At 37.0% G+C, this 18,211-nt stretch overlaps 1 protein-coding gene across 1 annotated transcript in view; it reads right to left on the bottom strand.

The window, feature by feature from the left end:
• Positions 1–18,211, bottom strand: part of DTWD2 (DTW domain containing 2) — a 115,323-nt gene that overhangs the window by 83,662 nt on the left and 13,450 nt on the right. The window contains exon 2 of the mRNA XM_047731588.1: positions 4,196–4,286. Within this exon, the coding sequence (XP_047587544.1) occupies positions 4,196–4,286 (91 nt within the window). The remainder of the gene's footprint in view (positions 1–4,195; positions 4,287–18,211) is intronic.

Raw genomic sequence — 18,211 nt, 5'->3', positions numbered from 1 at the left:
GATATTTTTCACACTTTTGAGATAACCATTACATTTTATTCTTAAATACTCTTCTCCATACATATAAGTACTCTTTGAAATGCTCCATCATATCACCTCCTTATCATCTACTCCATCAAATCTTTTCCCAAAGCCTCCTCCTAAAGCCTATCTAAATGGACTTCAATCACTTTTTAGGGGGAGTGGTCAAATTAGAATGCTCATTTTAAAAAAAAAAAGTGTGCTGAGATTAAGCACAAGGAAGGCCAGTATTATTGAGTTAGATTAAAACTGGAAAGCTCCTTGGATGACAAGGAAAAACAGTATGGATATACTTGTAGATACTTGTATAAAAGACATCTGTAGCACACACAATTATAGAGGGATCACCTACACTGTGAACTAATCATGAAAAAAAGGAAGAAAGAAAGGAAGCAAAGGAGAGGAAAAACAAATGAATGAATGAATAAGATATCTGAAAGCATTAAAACTTCCACAAATCAATGAAAACACCTACATTTTTTACCTTTTACTAATTTTTATTACTGAATTTAATAAATGAAATTATTATTAATTTAATCTTAGTTATTGAATTTTATTAATATTATTATATTATATTTATACATAATATTTATTATGTATAGCTGACATACATACATATTTTATTAGTTTCAGGTATAGAACATAATGATTTGACAATTCTATATTATTACACAATGCTCACCACAGTCTAAGTCTGTAACCTCCTGTCATCACACATTATTACAATATTAATAACTATATTCCCAATGCTATACTTTTTATCCCCATGACTTATTTACTTTACAACTGGAAATGTGTACCTCCTAACCCCCTTTAGCTGTTTCACCCATCCCCCTACCACCTTCTCCTCTGGCAACCACCAGTTTGTTCTCTGTATTTATAAGTATGTTTTCGTTTTTTTTTTAATTTGCTCGTTTGTTTTGTTTTTCAGATTCAACATATAAGTGAAATCATATGGTATTTGTCCTTCTCTCTCTGCCTTATTACACTTAGCATAATACACTCTCCAGGTCCACCCATGTTGTACAAATGACAAGATCTCATTCTTTTTATGGCTGAGTAATACTTGTGTGTGTGTGTGTGTGTGTGTGTGTGTGTGTGTACCACCTCTTCTTTATCCATTCATCTATCGATGGACATTTTGGCTGTTCCATATCTTGGCTATTGTAAATAATGCTGCAATAAACATAGTGGTGCATGTATCTTTTCAAATTAGTGTTTCCATTTTCTGTGGGTAAATACCCTCTGATAGAATTAATGGTCAAATGGTATTTCTATTTTTAATTTTTTGAGGACACTCCATAATTTTCCATAGTGGTTATACCAGTTTACATTCCCACCAAAAGTACACAAGGGTGCCATTTTCTCCACTTGCTATTTCTTGTCTTCTTGATACTTGTCATTCTGACAGGCTTGGGGAGGAGATACTTCATTGTGGCTTTGATTTGCATTTTCCTGATGATAACTGACATTGACTGTCTTTTCATGTGTCTGTTGGTCATCTGTATGTCTTCTTTCAGGTCTTATGACCATTTTCAACTGGATTATTTGTTTTTTGATGTTGACTTGTGTAAGTTCCTTATATATTTTGCATATTAACCTTATTAACCAACAATAAGATCTATCATTTACAAATACCTTCTCCTATTCCATAGATTGCATTTTCATTTTGTTGATGGTTTCTTTCACTGTACAGAAGTCTTTAATTTTGGTGTACTAACAACACTATTACACTATTTTTTGCTTTTGTTTCCCTTGCTTGAGGAGACATATTCATAAAGATGTTGCTAAGGCCAGTGCCCAAGACCTTACTGCCTATCTGTTCTTTTAGGAGCTCTGTGGTTTCAGATATCACTTTTAGGACTTTAATCCATTTTGGGTTTATTCTGTGCATAGTATAAGCAAGTGGTCCAATTCCACTGTTCTAAATGTAGGTGACCAGTTTTCCCAGCACCATTTATAGAAGAGACCTTCTTTTCCCCATTGTATATTCTTGCCTCCTTTGTTTATAAATTAATTAATTAATTACATTAATTAATATAAGTATAGGTTTCCTTCTGGGCTCTCTATCCTGTTCTATTGATCTATATGTCTACTTCTGTGCCAGTACCATAATACTGTTTTGATTACTACAGCTTTGAAGTATATCTTGAAATGTGGGATTGTGATACCTCCATTTTTGCTCTTCTTTCTCAAGAGTGCTTTATCTATTCAGGGTCTTTGGTGGTAACATACAAATATTGGGCTTATTGCCCTAGTTCTGTGAAAAATGCTAGTGGTATTTTAAAAGGTATTGCACTGAATTGGTAGAATGCCTTTAGCAATATACATATTTTAATAACGTTAAATCTTCCAATCCATGAGCATGGTATATCTTTCTATTTGTACCATCAATTTCTTTCATCAATGTCTTATAGTTTTCACACTATAGGTCTTTCACTTCTTTGGTTAAATTTGTTACTAGGTATTTTACTCTTTATGGTGTAACTGTAACTGAGATTGTTTTCTTAATCTCTCCTCTGCTACTTCATTGTTAGAGTATAAAAACACAACAGATTTCTGTATTTTATTTTTGTATCATGCAACTTTACTGAATTCAATTATTGGTTCTTATAGTTTTTGGTAGAGGCATTAAGGTTTTATGTAATTCCATGTCACCTCAAATAATGACAGTTTTACTTCTTTTTTTTTTTTTTTAAAGATTTTTTTATTTAGTTATTTGACAGAAATCACAAGTAGGCAGAGGCAGGCAGAGAGAGAAGAAGGGAAGCAGGCACCCTGCTGAGCAGAGAGCCCGATGTGGGGCTTGATCCCAGGACCCCGAGACCATGACCTGAGCCGAAGGCAGAGGCTTAACCCACTGAGCCACCCAGGCACCCCGACAGTTTTACTTCTTTACTACCAATGTAGAGGCCCTTGAAAACATTAAAATTGCCACAAATTTTTTAAAAACCTATATTTTAAATACTATCTTATGTCTGGAACCACAAAATAATAACCACTATAACACTATTTTTTTGCTTTTGTTTCCCTTGCTTGAGGAGACATATTCACAAAGATGTTGCCACACGTATACTGCAAAATGAAAAAACATTCACCACCAAAAGTCGAGTTTTATCCAAAACTATTATAGTCCATAAACTATCATTTTTTACAACTCTGAGCTGCAGAGCGTTGCAAATTTAAATACAGCAAAATAATGCTAGTGACCAAATTGTTCAATTGTTCAAATCCTGACAAAAGCATGTTGTAACACTAAAAGAAAACAAAACAAAACAAACAAACAAACAAAAACACTGCCCAACAAATGGAATATTCGACAATTTGCAGTAAAAGAATAAGTGTTTCATCATTTGGAAAAGGAAGAAGACAGACTGATACCTTTCAAATCCTTGTTAAGGATTTCAAAGTGGCAAAGGCTTCAGAAATTTAAGAAAAAAATTATTCCTTCTCCAAAAGTCTGACTCAGTAGATTATATCCTGAGTTCCCAAATGCTAGAAGAATTTTAACTTCAGTTAATCTAAACCCATTCTATACCATGCATCAAGTAGTTTTATAATGATTATCATTTATGGTTCTCAATGAAATCCTTCCCTCCCTTCTTTCATTACTGCAGTTAATCATGAATTACAAACATACATACACACCAATACATGCACAGTTTTCACCTATACAGGAAAGTACTAATTAAAAAATCCTCATCTACAGCATATATACTTAATATATACATATCTGCTCTACTCATTACAGGAATAAAATTTTATTTTATACATTCATTTCATAATACTAAAATACTGGCATTTCTACTTTAACAAGAAATATTAAGAAATACAGACTATGATTAAAATTTAAAAAGCAATGATTTTCTTAGTTCTTCACTCACAAAATTCCATTTTTTCTTCACACAGAATCATTGGTGTTCTAAATTTCTATGCTATTCAATTACCATTTTTATGAAATAATACGGTTTTATGAGATAACAGTTTTTAGGTCTCTAAAGCATATGACATGACACTATAATATATAAAAGAAACTTTTTCCCAAAGACAAAGCATTTATCATCAATTTATTTTCAGAAATGTTAAAGAGCTGGAAGGTATGAATATGTTCATCAATGTGTTTCCTCTTACATACTAATATTCTATTTGAAATTATGTATTTTATAAATCTTACCTCTGCTGGATGCTGAATTATGTATAAATGAGTAGAGATGTGCAGAGGATGCAATGGTAGAAATGGACACAAACATACTTTCTGAGGCCGGCTACAGGGCAGGAAAAAAAAAAAAGAAAACCTGTAAATGTTTAAAATACAGTGATAAGACAATAACCTAAAACTTGAACATAATCCCTCTTCTTTATGTAAAGAGATTTGCTAAAGCTGCATTCTTTTAAATGAAACACCAAGAATTAATTTAATCGATTAGACTTTAGAAATGAGAATTTGGAAAAAGATTCAAGTAAATTCTGCACCATCTATACAAATCAAAGTACCTCAAAAAATCCTGTCTTAGTTATCATAAGTGAAGAATACTCATCATGGTCTTTTTATTCTTGAAGCAACACTTCTACTAACTGGCATTCCAAATCAAGAATAGATCCAATAATGGGGCGCCTGGGTGGCTCAGTGGGTTAAGCCGCTGCCTTCGGCTCAGGTCATGATCCCAAGTCCTGGGTTCGAGCCCCGCATCGGGCTTTCTGCTCAGCAGGGAGCCTGCTTCCTCCTCTCTCTCTGCCTGCCTCTCTGCCTGCTTGTGATTTCTCTCTGTCAAATAAATAAATAAAATCTTTAAAAAAAAAAAAAAAAGAATAGATCCAATATCAAAGAGAAACCTGGCAACTCTTCTAAATCATCTGATATCAGAAGGAATAAAATGATGATAAAATATAAGAATATAATTACCACCTAGAAGAGAGTTCTAATCAAACTTGGTAATTAACACAAAGAGCTTACCATCATAAAAAGAAACCCTAATGGGCCACCAGATTATATTTAGCAGAAATTATATCTACAGAATGTCTTATCCATTTATTTTCCCTATTTGTTTTTGTTTTACTTACTTCTTAGTGCTTTACTATTGTTTCAGTAACACTTAATGACATTACAAAATTCAAATGGAATAAAGTATGTATTTCCATCTCAGTCCTCCAAACTAGGGGATTCTCTTCCCTAGGGGCAACCAATGACCAGTTCCTTGTGTGTCCTTCCAAATGTATTACAGAAATATACAAGAATCTTCTACCATTGAATCCCATATTTGATATGTATTTGTAATATGAAATTCATCAAGCAGCCAGATATCATGGGAGTAAATTTTCATGACAGATCACTATTACAGGCAGATGTTACCTGCCATTACAACAGCACACAAATGAATGTTGTATAAAAGGGAATTCCCAACAGTATACTGTTACTACTACAAAACTGACTGCTATCAATTCCTTTCTCAGTTTAACTTATGTAGAGTTATACCCCAAGGTAAGAAATTATTACATTAATAAACCACAGAGTGGGAGTAAATTGGTCTAACTGTATCTACCACCTCATTCTGTAAGAAACTGTCAAACCTATGTTCCTGCTGAAGAAATTGTCTAAATGATATCTTAGAATAGAAATATACCATACAAGATGATCCCATCTCCCCTTTCCACCACTGAACCTAGAATAGATGGTTACCCCAAGGAAAACCAACGTGCTCCCTTCCCATTGACGTCTGAAATGATTCAGTATGATTATTCTGCCGTACAATGGATTCCGATTCAGGAATGCAAGCAGATTAAGAGAAATGAAGAGCATCTTTCGGGGGTCACAAGAAGAGTAAACACAAGTAAATACAGAGAGGAGCAGAGAGTGGTTGATGGAACTATGTATACTGACAAAGAGATCAAGGGCTGCAATTAGAAAAAAAAGATAACTCACTGAGTAGAAAGATGAAGAAGATGAAGTACAAAGATTTGGATTTTGTATTTGAAACCCCATATGACTGAAATGCACAATCAGATGTCAGTAAACTTTTCCTATAAAATGAATTTAATAACAGATGAAGCCAATTTAAAAATTCAGAATTAAAATGAGTATCACCAGGGCGCCTGGCTGGCTCAGTCAGTAAAGCATGCAGCTCTTGATCTCAGAGTCATGAGTTCAAGCCTCATGTTGGGTGTAAAGATTACATAAATAAACTTTAAAAAATATATATTAAGAATGGATATTACCTTAAATGTCTGTAAGCTGTATGACAGGCTATGAAGGAATGCAAAAAATATCAACTATCCCATGAAGGAAACATCCACATATCAGAAAAGTCAAAGAACTGCAAAATCCAATCAGGTAAACAAGCCGTGTAGACACTGCAGATTTCTGCAGGCAGAAAACCACTAGGTAAAAAAAACCCTGAAAATAACATCTTTAGTTCCTCACCTATATAGTGAGTACAAAAGTCCTCACTCGGTATGATACTTGAGATAGTGCAAAGAAATGCTCAGATTTTGCTAGCTCTGGTTTTCATGTCTGACCCAAACTGTTACTCAAAAAAGAAAAAACTAATAAATTGCAGTTACCCAGAATCATAGTTTCCTTCCTGGGAACACATCTTTGAACTTTAGGAAGATTTAGAATTAAGTAGTTTGGAGAGTTCCACTTCTAAGATGAAGGGAAAGTGCTTCACAGACCCAAAGTCCAGTGAAATAAGCAAAGCTCACAAAAGCATTTTTAAAAAACAATCACTGAAAAATAGAAGCACCCTATGACCCACCAATCGCACTACTAGGTAATTATCCAAGGAATAAAAAAAAAAAAACCTACTTTGTAGGGATACATGCACCCGCACGTTTGTAGCAGCATCATAATAGCCAAATTATGAAAGCAGCCCAAGTGTCCGTGGACTGATGAGTGCATAAAGAAGAGGGGGTATGAATATACAACGGAATGTTACTCAGCAGTAAAAAGAATGAAATCTTGCCATTTGCAACAACATGAGTGAAGCGAGAGAGTATAATGCTAAAGGAAATAGGTCAGAGAAAGAAAAATACCACGTGATTTCACTATTATGTGGAATTTAAGAAACAAAATAAAGGCGGGAAAAAGAGAGAGAGAGGCAAACCAAGAAACAGACTTAACTATAGAGGACAAATGGTTGCCAGAGGGATGTGGAGTAGGGGGAATGGGGGGAAATAGGTGATGGGGATGAAGGAGGACACTTATGATAAGCATGACAAGACCAGGTGATATATGGAATTCTTGAATCACTGTATCAGACACCTGAAACAAATATAGTACTCAATGTTAGCTAACTAGAATGAAAATTAAAAGTTTAAAACAAACAAAAAAATCACTGAAAGTCTCTGGAAACTGTCCTAGGGGCATATGCAAAGGAAGAAACATTATTCAAGAAAATCTACTAAAACTTGGTATTGGTACAGTTTGTCAGCCTCAGAGCCATAACCAATTTCCTACCTTGCCCGGGCTCAAGTTGACAAACTCCCCTCCAGGTAGGTGTGGCCAAGAGAACAGAGCTCCCTCTCAGCTCTTAATAAAGCTTAGCCCATATGTCACAAAAAAGGCAGGTGATGAGCATTTCTCATTTCCTCCAACTCCAAGCAGAGGAGGCTATATTCCTGGTGAGGGTGGCCCAAAGAACAGCAGTGCCCTTCCTCCCCACAGCCTCCAGCTATAAAACACAAGTTTAACCACCACGCAGGAGGCTGGCTGGCAACACTGGAGCTCCAAGAGTGGTCAACCTAGATTGTTCATGGGACAGAAGTTCTACACCAGAAGCAGCATGCCAGAAGCTAGTGCTCAGCTCTGTGCCCAGAACAGTAGCTAGGAGAGTTTGCCCAAGGGAGGCAGACTCTAAGAAAAGAGAGCTCTGAAGCTCTTCCCAAAGGAACCCAATTCATTTGAAACAGAGCATGAGCAAATTCAAGTTTAAGGGTGCTCTCAAAGATAACAACTCTGCCCCCTTTTAAAAAAGATTTTATTTATTTATTTGCAACAGAGAGAGGGAGAGAGAGAGAGAGAGAGCACAAGCAGGAGGAGTAGCTGGCAGAGCGAGAGGGAGAAGCACGCTTCCCGCTGAGAAGGGAGCCCAATGTGGGGCTCGATCCCAGGGCTTGATCCCTGGGATCATGGCCTGACTGAAGGCAGACACCTAACTGACTGAGCCGCCCAGGCACCCCGATAATAACTCCTCCGATAATGAAGACCAGCAAGCTATATGATAAACCAGCTAGATCAGCAGAAAGAACCAAGGAAAAGAGCTAAGAGGAGAACAGCCACCGTCAGAGCAAACCTCAAAGGGTGACCTCAAAAACCATCCCTGCCTGAATGTATTTGGATCAGACTGTTGAGAAATGTATAGCCTAGGGTACTGTATAGAAATAACAGGACAGGGGCACCTGGGCGGCTCAGTGGGTTGAGCCTCTGCCTTTGGCTCAGGTCGTGATCTCAGGGTCCTGGGATCGAGCCCCGCATCGGGCTCTCTGCTCAGCGGGAAGCCTGCTTCCTCCTCTCTCTCTACCTGCCTCTCTGCCTGCTTGTGATCTCTCTCTGTCAAATGAATAAATAAAATCTTTAAAAAAAAAAAAAAAAAAAAAAAAACCATCCCTGCCTGAATGTATTTGGATCAGACTGTTGAGAAATGTATAGCCTAGGGTACTGTATAGAAATAACAGGACAGGGGCACCTGGGCGGCTCAGTGGGTTGAGCCCTGCCTTTGGCTCAGGTCGTGATCTCAGGGTCCTGGGATGGAGCCCTGCGTCAGGCTCTCTGCTCAGCAGGGAGCCTGCTTCCCCCTCTCTCTCTGTGCCTGCCTCTCTGCCTACTTGTGATCTCTATCAAATAAATAAATAAAATCTTAAAAAAAAAAAAAAGAAAGAACAGGACAATCAGCTGGTAATTAGTGGAGGCTAACAAGCAGGATGTGATACTAAAAGAAGATGTCAGCTTGAGAGAAAGATCTGGAAAAGAGACCTTCAAAGAGAACCCTGCTAAAACCTTTGTGATACTGGTGATGTCTGCACGACTCAGCTAATGTAACAAAAACCTCTGACTTGTATACCTCAAAAGAATGAATGTCATGGTATGTGAATCATATCTTAATACAGCTGTTATTTTTAAAAATGTAAAAATGCGGGGCACCTGGGTGGCTCAGTTGTTGGGCGTCTGCCTTCAGCTCAGGTCATGATCCCAGGGTCCTGGGATCGAGCCCCGCATCAGGCTCCCTGCTTGACGGGAAGCTTGCTTCTCCCTCTCCCACTCCCATTGCTTGTGTTCCCTCTCTCGGTGTGTCTCTCTGCCAAATAAATAAAAATAAAATTAAAAAAAAATGTAAAAATGCAGTAGAAAAAGAATGTTCAACCTAATCAGTAGGAGAGAGGTGTTCTGGTACGATCGGCATTATGTTATCTGAAGGTGGCCTTCCTTTCCTACAATGGAAGCCGCAGGAGGGCAAAGACTTGGCCTTTTCAATTTTCACAGCAGCACCCAGCACAGTAAGCTATCAGTAAAGACTGCTGAATACAGGAAGCAAACTTTGCATTCCCTCTTGTCTCCACCTTGGGGATGCCTTCCTCCTCCCACACAATTTCTTATCCTATACCTTCACTTTTTAACATATCAAATATTGATCTCTCCTTCATTTCTTCTCTAGTACTTGAACGACTAGTTTATATTATAAATGAAATTCAGAATCTCATATCTCCCTTTGCTGTAATTTGTGATCATTCCAGTAAGCGGTAGCACATAAGCTGCAAAAATATTTACTGAAGAAAATAATTACTTAAAAAAAAGAAAAGAACATTTTATGTGTACACACCATAACTATGATTTAAGCTAAAACTAATTGTTTTGGCTTCTACTTTGACAGGCTCATAAAACATCATTACCTATTTATTTTAAAGCATGTCCCCTTTATTAACCTAATTCTAATTCCAATTAGCTCAAACTAATAAAAGTACAGTTCTTTAAAACACTTTGCATTCCAATTGATCAACTTTATGTTTAGTGAGTTACTTTACAATATACATGTGTGCTTATTTGTTACTTTAACAGCCATTTGGCTCATAATCTCCTCTTCCGTCATGGTCTCCAACACTGCACTGGTGCCTCGCTGTCCAAGTGTTAAATCATCTTTACCAAACTACTGGGTAGGTAGCAGAGTACCTGTTTTCCTCCTTCTAAAACCCTTTCCAAAGAACAACAAAGTCTCCCTACAACCAAATTTAACTCCAGAAGCTTTAAATATTTTAAATTGATGATGGATTAAATAATTTATAAATTCAACAAATTTGTATTCAAATGTTTACTGTACACTAACTATGTGCCAGACATTAGGCACTTGGGACAATGAAACAGACAAAAATTCCTGCCCTCATGGAGCTTATTTGTTCTGTCTGTGCCAGAAAGAATTTAGAAGTTCCTTGCTTCCCATGAACTATTGCAGTCGACAGGAAAATAGATACCAAATAACTACACATCAAAACTGATTATTTATAATAGGAAACATTCATTTTGAAATAAAAATCATGGGGTGCCTGGGGCTCCTGGTTGGCTCAGCTGGTTAAGCGTCTGCCTTTAGCTCAGGTCATGATCTCAGGGTTCTGGGATGAGCCCAGTGTCCTTAGACTCCCTGGTCAGCAGGGAGTCTGCTTCTCCCTCTCCCTCTGCCCCTCCTTACCAGTCCTGTGCTCTCTCTCACTCTCTCTTGCTCTCTCCGCCAAATAAACAAATAAATGAAATCTTAAAAAAAAAAAAAAAAATCAAGGGGCACCTGGCTGACTCAGTCAGTAAAGCATGCAACTCTATCTCTGGGTTATGAGTTCAAGCCCCACATTGGGTTGAGAGATTACTTTAGGAAAAAATCTTTAAAAATAAATAAATAAATAAAAGCCAAGCTACTTCTAGAATTTATGTAGCTCTGAAGAACAAATATTAATATCTGAAGAACTATCAACTGGTCAGTTGGGTACAGATGTAGGGAATAACTACTAAGACATGTCACTGACAAGGTCATTCATTATCTTGCTATGTGATCTTGAGCACATCACAGGTTTTCATGTAGGTTCTGGGGAGTAACTCCTGATTTGGAGGCAAAGGTTATAAAAATATAATCATTGAAGCCTAGTAGTTTTCAGCTAATTTATAATAGAACGACCTAAGTAGGAGTTGAGATTTTTCTCCCTTCTATCTTTGCAATGCTTTGTAAAAGTAGAAGAGAGAAAAATTTACAATGCATTGCAAATGTATTATAAATACTGTTTTCCATCATTGGGATTTATCTTCTTTGAAATTTATACAACCCCCCCAAAAAATAAATAAATAAAATCTATGCAACCCAATTAAGGTTAATTACATTCTTAAAATATAAATGGAATTTTCAAATAATTTCCCTGAGAAAATGTAATCAAATAACCTTTTTCTTCTTTTCTCGTTAAGGATGTAGGAATAAATATGTAGGTTTCCTGTCAGACTAAGACTTACTGGCTTCCTCGGTGAATGCTGAAATACGAGAGTAATCTGTCACTCTGGGCATGCTATCTCTGACAGGCTGTAGGCAAATAAAATTATATATGATAGAAGTAGAGATGCTAGGACTTACAAAAAACATCTTCCAGAAGTTTAATTAAATTCTTATATTCACTGAAAGCTATTTTTCTCATAGTACTGATTTTAATCAAGAAAATCTCACACAGCCAAACTTTAAAAAATTAGTGAGTAGGTTTACAAGAATTACTATTTTTAAAAGATTTCTTTCATCCACTATACAAAGGCAAATGTAGAACCCAGAAAAATAGTGTACCTCAAATTTCCTAGTACTCAACAAAATTTTTATAGTCCCAATGGAGTGAAAAAGCAAAGAACAGAGTTTCATAGCTTTTCAATAGATTAGTTGAATAGATACACTGCATTACACAAAAAAAGCCAACAACTTTCTAATTTTAAAATAAGCTTTGAAAAACTAAATACCACAGTGCCCTCTACTGTCACTTTAAAAAACTTAATCTATAAAATAAGCCAGTTTTCAAATTTCTTAAACTACATTCAATATAACCAATGAAAGAAGAAACAGCTCTTCATTATTAATATATCATAATTACACTGAAAAGAAATTAATAAAAATTTAAAAATATGTGTATATTATAATTAGATTTTTATATAATAAATACAATGTTAAATAAATTTTCACATCCTAAAGGGAATAAAAACAGGTAACATCTACCATGTCTGACTACTTCAAGTATATATAAAAATATACTCTAATGTCCACCAGGGTTGCTTTTATCACTACCTTGTTTTAGAACTTCTTCTAGGAGTAGAGGAAGGCTAAGCTTAGAAAGAAAAGAGAATCACTGTTAGAAGAGAGAAAGTAAATAAATGAAACAAGATGGGATCGGGAGGGAGACAAACCATAAGAGACTCTTAATCTCACAAAACAAACTGAGGGTTGTGGGGGCAGCGAGAGGGTGGTGGGGCTATGGACATTGGGGAGGGTATGTGCTATGGTGAGTGCTGTGAAGTGTGTAATCCTGGCGATTCCCAGATCTATACCCCTGGGGCTAAGAATACATTATATGTTAATAAAAATTTTTTTTAAAAAAGAGAGAGAGAGAGAAAGTAACTCTGTAAGAGAATCTCTTTAGATGAGACCTTCCAGAAACCTGTGCCCCAGAGGGAATGTCTACAGCGGTGATTTCCAAAGTGGATTAAATAAATGATCCAATGGGTCATTACCACTTTTACTTTGAATTAAGCGTTACTAATATTTATTATATGGAATAACGCTTCCTCCTTGGGCTGATATGTCATATGGTAATATGTTAGGATACATGATATCCTGATCGAAAAAGAGGCCTTCCTCTTAACATGAAGTGTTAACAGTGGCACCCACAAATTCTTGAGCAAGGAATCCATTTCTTCGTTGTTATCTTCAATTTCTTTCATCAATGTTTTATAGTTTTCAGAGTACAGGTCTTTCACCCCCTTAGTTAAGTTTACTCCTAGGCATTTTATTATCTTTGGTGCTATTGTAAGTGGGATTGTTTTCTTAATTTCTCTTTCTGCCACTTTATTATTAGTATATAGAAATTCAACATTTCTGCACATTGATTTTGTATCCTATGACTTTACTGAATTCATTTATTTGTTCCAGAGGTTTTTGGTGAAGTATTTGGGATTTTCTTTTTTTTTTTTAAAGATTTTATTTATTTATTTGACAGAGAGAAATCACAAGTAGGCAGAGAGGCAGGCAGAGAGAGAGGAGGAAGCAGGCTCCCTGCTGAGCAGAAAGCCCGATGCGGGGCTCAAACCCAGGACCCGGGATCATGACCTGAGCCGAAGGCAGCGGCTTGACCCACTGAGCCACCCAGGGGCCCCTGGGGTTTTCTATATATAATATCATGTCATCTGCAAAGAGTGAAAGTTTTACTTCTTCCTCACAAATGCGGATGCCTTTAATTTCTTTCTCCTGTCTGACTGTTGTAGCTAGGACGTCCAGTATTTGCTGAATAACAGTGGTAAAAATGCACATCCTTGACCTGTTCCTCACCTCAGGGGAAAAGCTCTCAGTCTTTCCCCACTGAGTATGTTAGCTGTGGGTTTTTTATATAAGGCCTTTGTTAGTTATGTTCCTTCTCAACCTACTTTGTTGAGGGGTTTTATCATGAATGGATGTTGTACTTTGTCACATGCTTTTTCCTCATTTAATAACATGATCATATGATTTTTATCCTTACTCTTATTGATGTGCTATATCACATTGATTGATTTCCAAATACTGAGCCACAGTGGAACAACCTGGAAATACTTCCCACTTGATTGTGGGTTCTTTTCAAAGAAGCAGCTCCTGGTTTCATTGATCTGTTCTAGTGTTTTCTTAGTTTACAACTGAGTAACTTTAAAAAACAGTACAAAGATTAGCTGAACTGTGGATTCACATCTTACGATCTTTAACAACTTCACCAAACACATGCCTTATGCCTCAAAATAATGGATAATGGTAGCATGACTTCATCACAGTAAGTGAAACATTTTTAAGTGGTTTATCACGATTGCCTCTTCCTTTTTAAAATCTTTTTCTGTGTGTGTGTTTTATGGGGCACCCCATACATTATTATATAATAAGTACAAATAAACATAGATAAATGTGTCTGGCTACTAGAATTTCATCCTAAATTTTTTTTTTTTTTTTTTTTTTTTTAGTATTCCATTGTATTTATTTTATTTTATTTTTTTTTTATTTTTTTCAGCATAACAGTATTCATTATTTTTGCACCACACCCAGTGCTCCATGCAATCCGTGCCCTCTACAATACCCACCACCTGGTGCCCCCAACCTCCCACCCCCCACCCCTTCAAAATTCTCAGATCGTTTTTCAGAGTCCATAGTCTCTCATGGTTCACCTCCCCTTCCAATTTCCCTCAACTCCCTTCTCCTCTCCATCTCCCCTTGTCCTCCATGCTATTTGTTATGCTCCACAAATAAGTGAAACCATATGATAATTGACTCTCTCTGCTTGACTTATTTCACTCAGCATAATCTCTTCCAGTCCCGTCCATGTTGCTACAAAACTTGGGGATTCATCCTTTCTTTCTTTCTTTCTTTCTTTTTTTTTTTTTTTTTTTTTTTACAGCTTTATAAACATATATTTTTATCCCCAGGGGTACAGGTCTGCGAATCGCCAGGTTTACACACTTCACAACACTCACCATAGCACATACTCTCCCCGATATCCATAACCCCACCCCCTCTCCCAACCCCCTCCCCCCATCAACCCTCAGTTTGTTTTGTGAGATTAAGAGTCACTTATGGTTTGTCTCCCTCCCAATCCCATCTTGTTTCATTTACTCTTCTCCTACCCCCTTGACCCCCCATGTTGCATCTCCTCTCCCTCATATCAGGGAGATCATATGATAGTTGTCTTTCTCCGATTGACTTATTTCGCTAAGCATGATACCCTCTAGTTCCATCCACGTCGTCGCAAATGGCAAGATTTCATTTCTTTTGATGGCTGCATAGTATTCCATTGTGTATATATACCACATCTTCTTTATCCATTCGTCTGTAGATGGACATCTAGGTTCTTTCCATAGTTTGGCTATTGTAGACATTGCTGCTATAAACATTCGGGTGCACGTGCCCCTTCGGATCACTATGTTTGTATCTTTAGGGTAAATACCCAGCAGTGCAATTGCTGGGTCATAGGGTAGTTCTATTTTCAACATTTTGAGGAACCTCCATGCTGTTTTCCAGAGTGGTTGCACCAGCTTGCATTCCCACCAACAGTGTAGGAGGGTTCCCCTTTCTCCGCATCCTCGCCAGCATCTGTCATTTCCTGACTTGTTCATTTTAGCCATTCTGACTGGTGTGAGGTGATATCTCATGGTGGTTTTGATTTGTATTTCCCTGATGCCGAGTGATATGGAGCACTTTTTCATGTGTCTGTTGGCCATCTGGATGTCTTCTTTGCAGAAATGTCTGTTCATGTCCTCTGCCCATTTCTTGATTGGATTATTTGTTCTTTGGGTGTTGAGTTTGCTAAGTTCTTTATAGATTTTGGACACTAGCCCTTTATCTGATATGTCATTTGCAAATATCTTCTCCCATTCTGTCAGTTGTATTTTGGTTTTGTTCACTGTTTCCTTTGCTGTGCAAAAGCTTTTGATCTTGATAAAATCCCAAAAGTTCATTTTTGCCCTTGCTTCCCTTGCCTTTGGTGATGTTCCTAGGAAGATGTTGCTGCGGCTGACGTCGAAGAGGTTGCTGCCTGTGTTTTCCTCGAGGATTTTGATGGATTCCTTTCTCACATTGAGATCCTTCATCCATTTTGAGTCTATTTTCGTGTGTGGTGTAAGGAAATGATCCAATTTCATTTTTCTGCATGTGGCTGTCCAATTTTCCCAACACCATTTATTGAAGAGGCTGTCTTTGTTCCATTGGACATTCTTTCCTGCTTTGTCGAAGATGAGTTGACCATAGAGTTGAGGGTCCATTTCTGGGCTCTCTATTCTGTTCCATTGATCTATGTGTCTGTTTTTGTGCCAGTACCATGCTGTCTTGATGATGACAGCTTTGTAATAGAGCTTGAAGTCCGGAATTGTGATGCCACCAACTTTGGCTTTCTTTTTCAATATTCCTTTGGCTATTCGAGGTCTTTTCTGGTTCCATATAAATTTTAGGATTATTTGTTCCATTTCTTTGAAAAAAATGGATGGTATTTTGATAGGAATTGCATTAAATGTGTAGATTGCTTTAGGTAGCATAGACATTTTCACAATATTTATTCTTCCAATCCAGGAGCATGGAACATTTTTCCATTTCTTTGTGTCTTCCTCAATTTCTTTCATGAGTACTTTACAGTTTTCTGAGTATAGATTCTTAGTCTCTTTGGTTAGGTTTATTCCTAGGTATCTTATAGTTTTGGGTGCAATTGTAAATGGGATGGACTCCTTAATTTCTCTTTCTTCTGTCTTGTTGTTGGTGTAGAGAAATGCAACTGATTTCTGTGCATTGATTTTATATCCTGACACTTTACTGAATTCCTGTACAAGTTCTAGCAGTTTTGGAGTGGAGTCTTTTGGGTTTTCCACATAGAGTATCATATCATCTGCAAAGAGTGATAGTTTGACTTCTTCTTTGCCGATTTGGATGCCTTTAATTTCCTTTTGTGGTCTGATTGCTGAGGCTAGGACTTCTAGTACTATGTTGAATAGCAGTGGTGATAACGGACATCCCTGCCGTGTTCCTGACCTTAGCGGAAAAGCTTTCAGTTTTTCTCCATTGAGAATGATATTTGCAGTGGGTTTTTCATAGATGGCTTTGATAATATTGAGGTATGTGCCGTCTATCCCTACACTTTGAAGAGTTTTGATCAGGAAGGGATGCTGTACTTTGTCAAATGCTTTTTCAGCATCTATGGAGAGTATCATATGGTTCTTGTTCTTTCTTTTATTAATGTGTTGTATCACATTGATTGATTTGCGGATGTTGAACCAGCCTTGCAGCCCTGGAATAAATCCCACTTGGTCGTGGTGAATAATCCTTTTAACGTACTGTTGAATCCTATTGGCTAGTATTTTGGCGAGAATTTTTGCATCTGTGTTCATCAAGGATATTGGTCTGTAGTTCTCTTTTTTGTTGGGATCCTTGTCTGGTTTTGGGATCAAGGTGATGCTGGCCTCATAAAATGAGTTTGGAAGTTTTCCTTCTATTGCTATTTTTTGGAACAGTTTCAGGAGAATAGGAATTAGTTCTTCTTTAAATGTTTGGTAGAATTCCCCCGGAGAGCCATCTGGCCCTGGGCTTTTGTTTGTTTGGAGATTTTTGATGACTGTTTCAATCTCCTTACTGGTTATGGGTCTGTTCAGGCTTTCTATTTCTTCCTGGTTCAGTTGTGGTAGTTTATATGTCTCTAGGAATGCATCCATTTCTTCCAGATTGTCAAATTTGTTGGCGTAGAGTTGCTCATAGTATGTTCTTATAATTGTCTGTATTTCTTTGGTGTTCGTTGTGATCTCTCCTCTTTCATTTATGATTTTATTTATTTGGGTCCTCTCTCTTTTCTTTTTGATAAGTCTGGCCAGGGGTTTATCGATCTTATTAATTCTTTCAAAGAACCAGCTCCTAGTTTCGTTGATTTGTTCTATTGTTTTTTTGGTTTCTATTTCATTGATTTCTGCTCTGATCTTTATGATTTCTCTTCTCCTGCTGGGTTTAGGGTTTCTTTCTTGTTCTTTCTCCAGCTCCTTTAGGTGTAGGGTTAGGTTGTGTACCTGAGACCTTTCTTGTTTCTTGAGAAAGGCTTGTACCGCTATATATTTTCCTCTCAGGACTGCCTTTGTTGTGTCCCACAGATTCTGAACTGTTGTGTTTTCATTATCATTTGTTTCCATAAATTTTTTCAATTCTTCTTTGATTTCCTGGTTGACCCATTCATTCTTTAGAAGGATGCTGTTTAGTCTCCATGTATTTGGGTTCTTTCCAAATTTCCTCTTGTTATTGAGTTCTAGCTTTAGAGCATTGTGGTCTGAAAATATGCAGGGAATGATCCCAATCTTTTGATACCGGTTGAGACTTGATTTAGGACCAAGAATGTGATCTATTCTGGAGAATGTTCCATGTGCACTAGAGAAGAATGTGTATTCTGTTGCTTTGGGATGAAATGTTCTGAATATATCTGTGATGTCCATCTGGTCCAG

Source organism: Lutra lutra, chromosome 5, assembly GCF_902655055.1.
Source record: "Lutra lutra chromosome 5, mLutLut1.2, whole genome shotgun sequence".
NCBI lineage: Eukaryota > Metazoa > Chordata > Mammalia > Carnivora > Mustelidae > Lutra > Lutra lutra.
This window is presented reverse-complemented; position numbering and strand designations above follow the sequence as displayed.